General features: G+C 28.4%; 1 protein-coding gene across 5 annotated transcripts in view; it reads left to right on the top strand.

The window, feature by feature from the left end:
• LOC106682250 (atrial natriuretic peptide-converting enzyme) overlaps window positions 1–10,373 on the top strand; it is a 225,774-nt gene that overhangs the window by 96,224 nt on the left and 119,177 nt on the right. The window contains exon 1 of one of the 5 annotated variants that reach the window (XM_024359638.2): window positions 9,872–9,892. The exons of the other annotated variants lie outside the window; for them this stretch is intronic. Within the exon in view, the coding sequence (XP_024215406.1) occupies window positions 9,887–9,892 (6 nt within the window). The 5' untranslated portion in view covers window positions 9,872–9,886. Of the gene's footprint in view, window positions 1–9,871; window positions 9,893–10,373 lie in introns of those variants that run through there. 5 annotated transcript variants of the gene reach the window in all.

The following is a 10,373-nucleotide window of genomic DNA, read 5'->3' as shown; positions in this document are numbered from 1 at the left end:
TATTTTAGTATGTATGAGATTCATTCATCACTATTACCTATTGCCCACAACTGTGTGGCAGATTGTAATATCTATCAATAAACATATCTTAATTTAAAAAAAAAAAAAAAAAAGTAATTGTTCATTTTAACAACCATTTCAGTTTAAATATTTTCTAAACATGACTTAAAACTACAGATTTATAACTTGATTTTATTATTGTTATTAACTCTTTAAGTATATTAATCCATATTGGTTATGCTAATCGAGAATCACAACAGCTAGTTCCATTGAAACATCTCATTAATAAACCTATAATCATCAAAACCGTTTAAAGCAGTTTGCTATTACCTTTAATTATGAAGTAGATCAATTATAATATTTATTTTAATTATTTCATAGATATTAATCAGCCTAACTTTCCTTTTGACTACTAAAAGCTTTTACTAAGGGAACAAGTTGACAATTGATTGGAACAACTCAACATGAATGAAACTTACTAACTACTATACTAATGGTGAGATGATCAAGTTTCATTCCTAGCCAGATTGGAACGGGCACCTCTGCAGTTACGAGGTTACTAAGGTGACGCCATCAGCTACAAACGGGCTTAATGAATGTGGGACTCTGTAGCTCAAAATGAAATTTACAATAAAAAGAACCGTATTAGAGAACAGTGTAGCTCATTTAATAAAGTTCTGTGTTGCTATCTCTTGGGCTTGGGTTCAAATCCGGCTGGCACAGATATTTATTTATTCTGTTACTATAACCGTGAGTAGGTTTCATGATATTTGCGAAACTTCATTTACAAAATATCCATGTTCTAGTTTTTCGGACAAATATTTGATTCATGAAAAATATATCTCAAGATCCATTGGTCTTACAGATGTCTGCCAGTACCCAAATGAAAGCTAGTTTAATTATGAGGTTTCTCTTCGTAGAGATAGTAGTTTTGATGATATTTGCACATGAATATGAATTTTTCATAAAAACATTTTTCCGAACGCATAAACATTATAAACTATTTTATATTAATAATTTTGAGAGATAGTTGACCGTGGATGATAAATGAGGAGAAGATGGTTGGGGGTGCGGTCAATGAAACACAAATAAGTATGACTAACTTATTTTAATGTGCCGACGTTTCGGCTAGAGTTTCTAGCCTTCTTCAGGGCTATAAACAAAACAAGATAACAACCACAGTAAGTATAGAAAAATAAAAAAGAAAAAAGAAAGTATAAACAAAATAATTTTACACATACAATGAATAGTTTTACAAGATAGAATTAATAAAATAAAGTGATGAGAGAAGCGGGAAATAAAATATAGACATAGGTAATTGAAAAAGTGGGTACAATAACTTAATTAAGCAAATGAAATAAAATTAAAGTTATATAATGTAAAGAAGTATGAACATATTAGTTATTATTAATTTAAATATGGAAAGAAAATGAAAATTGAGAGGAAGAAAATATATGTAAGAATCATCATTATTGTTACATATATTTTCTTCCTCTCAATTTTCATTTTCTTTTCATATTTAAATTTTAAATCAATAATAACTAATATGTTCATACTTCTTTGCATTATATAACTTTATTTTTATTTCATTTCCTTAATTATGTTATTTTACCCACTTTTTCAATTACCTATGTATACATTTTATTTCCCGCTTCTCTCATCACTTCATTTTATTAATTCTATTTTGTAAAATTATTCATTTTATGTGTAAAATTATTCTGTTTATACTTTCTTTTATATTTTTTATTTTTCTATACTTACTGTGGTTGTTATCTTGTTTTGTTTTTAGCCCTGAAGAAGGCTAGAAACTCTAGCCGAAACGTCGGCACATTAAAATAAGTTAGTCATACTTATTTGTGTTTCATTTGACCGCACCCCCAACCATCTTCTCCTTATTTTATATTAAATTTAACCAGCGTTAATTTGAGTCCTAATAGACATTTGTACGTCTTATGGTTTCTGAAATGAAGTTTTTCATAAATTCAAAGTATTATTCGAACTACTAGAAATCAATATATTTTAGTAAAATATCATGAAAACTTCAACTCCTACGAATATAAACGTAATAAATAACTTTTCACCACATTAAACTAGCTTTTATTCGAGTGATAATGGTAAGTCCCATGTTACCTGAGATATATATTTTTCAAAATAAATTCACAAAATACTGACTTTTAGTACATTTTTTATGAAATGTTGCTTTTTAAAAAGCTGTATCTCGGGAACTATTGAACGTAAAGAGCTCTATGGGGCTAATATTTCAGCATATGTACTCAACTTTAGGTTTTCTTAAAGTTTTCTTTCCTAAAACTACTAATCTGGAATCTATGTATGTTCTTAGAGTAAATAATAAAACATCCATATTAACTGTAATAAAAAGTAAATATATCAATGAAAAATATTATTGAAAGATTCCTAAAACGAAGTCTATCAAATAATATTAACTGAGGATTCGATATTCTACCAAGTCTGATTAATTTGTAAAAGTTTTTGGGCAACATAAGTCAGTGATATACCTGTAGGAATAAAAAAATTACTTTTTATTTATTTTTCGATATTTACTACTGCATTATAGAAGGTCAGAAACCAATTGGTTAGGGAGTTTATTATGAAAGGGTTGATAACTGCTTATGACGAAATCGGCAACATAAAGAGTATTGAAGTTTAGCAGAGAAAAATATTATTCAAAAAGTTGCGCTGGCCAATTGTATAGGATTGCTAACTACACAGTATACTTATATCTAGGTAAATAATATTTATTTAATTATTATAATGTATAGGCACAGTAAATTTATAATACATAATATAATAAACGTATTTTACATAAATGTATGTATGTGTGGTTTTTTTTTAACATTGTTTTTTATTTAGTTATAATCTTAATATTTTCTTGAGACTGGTAAATTTTTTTAAAATAAATAATTCAAATTTTATCCATTATAGTCTCAAAACCTTTTATTTATCTTATAAGTCTGACGTTTCGGCCAATCCAGCCATCTTCAGGGATAATCTGCTTAATACAACTTTGAAGCTATATAATTTAAAAAATTCTAACTCCAAGTTCCATATTCCATATTCTGCCCAGGTCAAAAACATCAATTTCTAATTAGTCAAATATTCATTTAAAACAAATTCAAAATCATTTATCAGCAGACACTTTTAAGGAATAGTGGATGAATCTATAATGCAGTAGTAAATATCGAAAAATAAATAAAAATTAATTTTTTTTTTTCTTGCAGATAATTACAAAAGACTCATCTACATGGCATTCATAAGACCTATCTAGACTTACGGAGTTGAGCTTTGAGGTTCCACTAAACTATCGAATTCCTCTCATATCCAATCCTTAAAGTCCTAAATCCTTAATACTCTTTATGTTGCCGATTTCATCTGTACCAAGTATCAACCCTTCCATAATAAACTCCCTAACCAACTGGTTTCTAACCTTTTATAATGCAGTGGTAAATATCAAAAAATAAATAAAATTTCATTTTTTATTCCTGCTGGGATATCACTGACTAATGTTGCCCAAAAACATTTACAAATTAATCAGACTTAGTAGAATATCAAATCCTCAGTTAATATTATTTGATAGACTTCGTTTTTGGAACCTTTCAATAATATTTTTCATTGTTATATTTACTTTTTATTACTGTTTATATTGATGTTTTATTAAATATGATACTAAGACTGTATATACTGTATTCTATGTATAGAATACATAGATTCCAGATTAGTAATTTTAAGAAAGACAACTTCGAATAATTTGTCAATAAGATACTCTTTGCGATAAAACATAAAAAAAATAATTAATAATAACAAAAGTTATCCAAATTATCTCAACCATCTTTATTAAAACATATCAAATAATAACAAAAGATTGATCTATATGACAATAATAAGGCCTATCTGGACATGAAGTTGAGCTTTGGGGCTCTACTAAACCTTCAAATTCCTCTCGTATTCAATCCTTACAATCCAAATTCCTTAGTAAAATCCTCAATGCTCCTTTTTTTGTCACAAAGAAAGTCATACATCAAGACTACAATTATTTATTTAAAAAAAAAAAAATTTTCTTATTTGTTTCTTTCTATATATTAATCTCTTTTTTTTTTCCATTATTTATATATTTAACCATATTTCTCTTCTAACCCAATACATCTTTCTTTTTTTCCCTTAATTAACAAACATGGAATATTACTTGATAAGGATTCAATATTCCACTTAAACAGATTATTTTGAAAAAGTAATGAGGAGGATGAGTCTATACGATGAGTACTATTGAAATTTAATAAAAGTAATAACAAGTTTATAACTGTATTGTAGAAGGTTAAAAATAAGTGGTTAGGAAGTTCATTATGGAAGGATTGGTATCTGTTTCGGGCTAGATCGGTTATATATGGAACATTAAGGTCTTTATGGTGAGGTGTAGATAGTTGACCGTAGATTAATGATTAGAGTTGTTAATGATGTAAGTTTGTCGGCGGGTGCGGTCAGCAAAGAACAACATAAATAAAGAAAACCATATTTATTTATTTTATGCCGACGTTTCGACCTGAGTTTCAGGTCTTCATCAGGGCTATAGAACAAAAGAGATAACAACAACATTTAGAGAAACATACAATTGAAAAGGAATTACAAAATTTTTTTGTATAATATTCCTTTTCAATTGTATGGTTCTCTAAATGTTGTTGTTATCTCTTTTGATGTGCGCCCTATACTATTTGACATTATCGAATTTTGGGAATCGGTTGTTGAACCCGGATTTGTTAGAGGAAACCAACTATTAGAGCGCAAGATTCATAATAATTGCAGATCAATATCTAAATCTAGATATAGTTAACAAAAAATAAAATTGACTCGATTACTTCTAAATTATATTACCGAAATCATCAACAGCAAGGTCGACCGAACGGAATGCGTGGGATAGAAATGGAGTGCAGGGCGCCCCACCTTGTGGTTAATATATCCTTGCCCTTGCTTGAGGTCAGGGCCACATTATTGTAACAAGCTTCCTATATTGTATTTAGTACCTGTTCTCTTTTCTTATATATTACAATATGGGTGAGTCATCGATTTTAATTTATAAGAAAATGAACAAGAGCCCAAGAGAAAAAAAAATTCTGGATAAAGTCCTAAAGTTATACATTTTTTTAAAAAAAAAATATTTATTTACAACTGTACATTATAATACATTCAGTAAATCTGATCTAAGTTAAATTGGAGTGTTACAGGCGCGTAGAGAAACTACCCATTGCACTCTAATCTAATGACATTTTACATTAGCTGGTCTCGTGGCCATCTTCTTTTCAGGCGCCTCGGAGGATTGTCAGGAATGGAAGAGGATGCATGATTAGAAACTAGAGGGTTTGAGTGGTTAGGGAGTTTATAATGGGAGGAGTGATATCTGGTTGGGGGTAGATCGGTTACATAGGGAACATTAAGGTCTTTAAAGTTATGCATGATTTTTTTTTTTTCCTTTATATAATTTATTATTTCTTCCCTTACACATTTTTAAAGCTTTTTATCGTTGTATAAATGGGTTTATTTTTTCCATCATTCAATTCTAAAAATTTCCTCTTTTTTTCCATCACACAAAAAAATAAATTTATGTCAAAAGTATAAACATTTCAAATACAGTAAAAACAATATATAGATACATAAAACCCAACATGGTCGTCCCCATGTACAACCTAACAATACTAAAAAAAAAAGACTCTAACACATGCATTAATGTGAGGAAGAAATTATAATTGAAGATGTCCTTGAGGATGGCTAGAATGGCCGAAACGTTGGACTGGTGAAAAATAAAAGTGTTGAGACAAAAAAAAAATACAAATTTTTGACTTATTTAATAAATAATTACCTTGTCTCAAGAAATTGAAATAATATAATTAAATGTCATTTCATTAAATTGACAATTTTATTCTCCCTATCTCACTCTCTCAGACCTTCGTTTTCAAGTGATCCACTATCCACGTTCAACGGATCGTGAACAAATCACAAAAAATTATACACTATGATAATCAGACCTATTTTGGACATATGGAATTGAGCTCTGGGGATCTACCAAACCAACAAATTCCTCCCGTATCCAATCCTTAAAATCCAAATTCCTCCGGAAATCCTTGATTGTCCCTATTACGTCACAAATAAACTCATCCACAAAGACCTTAACATCCCTTTCTTTGCAGATTTGGACTGAAACAGATATGCGTCTTTTCATTCCAAATTCCTTATCCATCCTAACCCATTAGTTCTTAATCTCTCACCCCTAATCCCTGATAATCCTCCGAGAGGTCTGAGAAGAAGATGGCCACGGGACCTTCTAATTTAAATTAATGGCAAGTTGCTTCCCAAGTATAAATGAAACAGTCCCCAGATTTACTTATTGTATTTATCATTTATACAGTTGTAAATTACATTAAATAAATAAATTAAAAAAAAGTTGGCATGAATTTGTGGCCGTGTTAGTTTTTAGACACAAATCAAATGGTGGTTGTGCTGCATCCACACCACACCTTTATGTTCAGTTATCATCATTTTAAAACTGCCAACAAATAAATGTTTGTGCTTTCTGTGTTTTAATTAACTCAAAAATTTATCGGATTCAATGACTGGCTCCATTTAAAATACTTCGTTTTAAATCTTGTCAATTAACTTGGGCCGTCCGTAGCTCAGGTGGTCAGGCGCAGGCCTATCAGTCAGAAATCTTTTATTTTTATTTTTTATTTATTTCCACCTCTCCCTGCCTTTCAAGCAAGTATCAGTCTGAAATCTGCGGGAGGCACCGTTTTGAATCCGGCCTGGGGCGTTGACTTTTCTCATTGCATGGTGGTCCCACAAAATGAAGAACTTGACTCCCCATCGTGGTTAGAATAGGCATTCTAGGTTGCCTATACTTGGAGTTTATTTTGTAATAAACACAGCACAAAAATAAGTTTATAAAGATATCGTATGTTTGGGCAATTAAATTAACAAGTATTTCATAAAAAATCCAGAATGAAAGTTATTGATGACTACATCTTCCTTCGTTTACCTAATAGTACAAGAGCCGGGAAGAAAAAAAGTAGTTATCTCACCCCAATTTTTGATTACTTTAATGAAAAATATGCATAATTACTAGTCAAAATTGATGAGTCTGTCAAGTATAGGTAGGGACAATAAAAAATGGTGGCTGTTTCAAAACGTTAAACAACATTAATTTTTCATTCGGCGCTCTATATCTTAAAAACCACCAACTAAAAAATCTAAGAGAACATTATTTAAAGAAGAGTAAATTTGCTGAAATATTAGCCCTAATAGAGCTGTTTACATTCAATAGTTCTCGAGATATAGGTTATTAAAAAACAACATTTCTTGAAAATCTTTTGAAAGATTAGTAGTTACTTAATTTATTTTGAGAAATCTATATCTCAGAACTATGTGACGTACAGATGTCTATTAGCAATCAAATTAAAGTTAGTTTAATGAGCTATAAAATAGTTTATGACGTTTATTTTCGTAGGAATAGTAATTTTCATGATATGGGCTAAAATAAATTGATTTATAGTTGTTCGGACAATAAGTTTGATTTATGAAAAACTTTATTTCAGAAACCATTGGACGTTAAGATGTCTGTCAACACTCAAATTAAAGCTATTTACATTTACTATAAAATAGTTAATAATTTTTATCTTTGTAGAAGTTGTAGTTTTTATGATATTTGACGAAATAAACTCACAAAATACTCTCTTATATTTTCTATTGCTGTTGGTAGTTGTAAAGATATAGAGGTCCGAATAAAAAATTAATTTTTTTTAACCTTTTGAAACAGCCACCAGTTTTTATTCCTCCAACCTATACTTGGCAGACTCATCAATTTTGACAAGTAATTATACCTAGTTTTCCATTAAGTAATCAAAAATTGGAGTGAAATAACTGCCTTCGTTCTTCTTTTAAGCTCTTGTACTAAAACATTTGTAAATGTCTTGGCATTCACGTTTAGATCCAGCATAATATATATTTCTCAGACCTTTCCTCACGCCCATCTATAGAACGCTCACTTTATGCTTACGATACATCAATTTATACATCATCAGATAAAATACAAGAGACACAATATTAAACAGGTCACGATATAATATAGATAGTAGAAATATAATATAGTAGTATAAAATATAATACGAGTATATTAGAGGTTATCTTAAATATAAATATAATATAGTAGAAATAAAATATAATGTAGTATAGGTTATCTTTTTTTGGTTCATTAAAAACAATATTCGGGGGGGTATTTATGTTTTACAATTTTTTTTTATTAATGATTTATTATATTGATTGTTTGAGGGTGGTTTATTTTATTTTTAATCCAAACACACAAGATCCAATTTTACTCTGAACATTCATTTCCAAAAACTCTTCAACGTTTCGGCCCACTGGCCGTTTTCAAGGAGAGAACATATAAAAATTTGTTTTTATATTATTATTACATTATGTCCTCACAACTTAATGTTTTTAACTATACCTTAAATATTGGTGTCATATAATCTTTAAAATGTTTTCTGCAGGCTAATTGCCCATGTGAAATCATTAAAACAAATTAAATATTAAAATAATATAACAATAGTCTCAAACATTGCTTTTAAATAGATTATTTAATTACAAAACTTTTTATAATTTAAACTTAAAACTTTCACATAAATTATTATCTATATTTAATCTTACTAACATCATTTACAACAGAACTTACCTTTAACAGGTTAGGACTCTGTTATCACCTTATCACTAAAAATAATGTTTTTAAAATTTAATTAACGTTCAATTCTAATTTATTGCTTATAATGCCATTATTTAAACCCATAATTACTGTATTTTTATTATATATATTCTTTTGCATTCATACACCCCCTCTCTTTTTTATTTTTCACATATGTACTAAAATATACATGTGCATATATTTGTATATATATTATATATACATCTGTATGTTTCAAGAATTTGAACATTTATCTTACAACTAAGGTTTTTCTAATATTTACATATTTATTTTACTTAAAATTTCACAATAATGGTGGTTTAGTCTTGTGTGTTAGCATTGTGAAAACGTTTTAAGTTTAAATTATAAAAAGTTTTGTAAGAAAATAATCAATTTAATAGCAATGCTTGAAGCTGTTGTGATATTATTTTAATATTTGATTTGTTTTAAAGATTTTTGATATGGGCAATTAGCTTGTATTTGTATTTACTGTGTAGACTGAAATTGATTGTAAAAGATAACTGTGGGAAAAAAAAGTTTTCTTTCTATTTTATTATATCATGTAAAAATATGTAGTTTATATATGTCCGATGATATATTGATCAGTATGCTGTGTAATGTAGCAACCCGATGTGTTTGGCAAGCATGGATGAATAAAGCATTTCTCTCTATGACATGGGCAAGGAAACATTTGAAAAATATATTTATATATAATATTTAAGGTATTGTCAAAAACATTAGTAAGTTGTGAGGAAATAATATAAAAACAAATTTTTATAGGTTGTCTCCTCGAAAATGGCCTGAGGGCCAAAACGTTAGAGAGTTTTTGAAATGTTGAAAGTAAAATTGGATCAAGTGTGTTTGTGTTAAAAATAATTTTGTTTTATTTTTAATTCTTTTATTTATAAAGAATTTTTAAAAAATTGTTAAATTAATTATATGATAATATTAAAATCAGTATATATACACAGTGCCATATTTATTTATTAAGCTGTGTTGGAACTCGACTATCTAGACGGCTGTGACAGAAGTATTGTGGGGGCTGTGGTTAGACCCCGCGAGTTGTCAGGTCGTGGGAAGCCAGTCTACGGGAATTTGGATTCCTAATAGAGCCATTTCTTATTGAATCTGATTATATATATATTAATAATGTTGGTGAGTTTTAAATATTATTACTTTAAAATAAATAGTATGATGGAGATTTTTGTATAATATAATTTAAAGAAATACCAGTCTCAAGAAATTGAAAAAAATTATATTCCATTTAATTTTTTTTAAGTGTAAATATTCAGTTAATTAATTTTTAAATTCAAGAATTGTCTACAATAATAGCAGTATACAGAAATTTGGAATTTGGATTGCGAGACAATTCTTATATTTGTAATGTTGGTGAGTTTCAAATATTATCAATTTTTTCTATATAAGCATTGCTTTTTTTTTTATTAATAGTATGGTGGAGATTTCGTTTATTATAATATATAGTTTATAGAATTTAAAATATTATTAAATATTCTAGTATAATTGAGATGTATTTAGTCGAAAGTTAATAGAACCACTTCTCATTAGTATAGTTTTTCTAGAAACATTGAAATTATACATCTAAAACTTATCCAGTTTATAGAACCCCTTATAATTC

Source organism: Halyomorpha halys, unplaced genomic scaffold (assembly GCF_000696795.3).
Source record: "Halyomorpha halys isolate HHAL.00 unplaced genomic scaffold, Hhal_1.1 Scaffold398.1, whole genome shotgun sequence".
NCBI lineage: Eukaryota > Metazoa > Arthropoda > Insecta > Hemiptera > Pentatomidae > Halyomorpha > Halyomorpha halys.
Note: the sequence above shows the minus strand (reverse complement) of the source record. Positions and strands in the feature narration are given on the sequence as shown.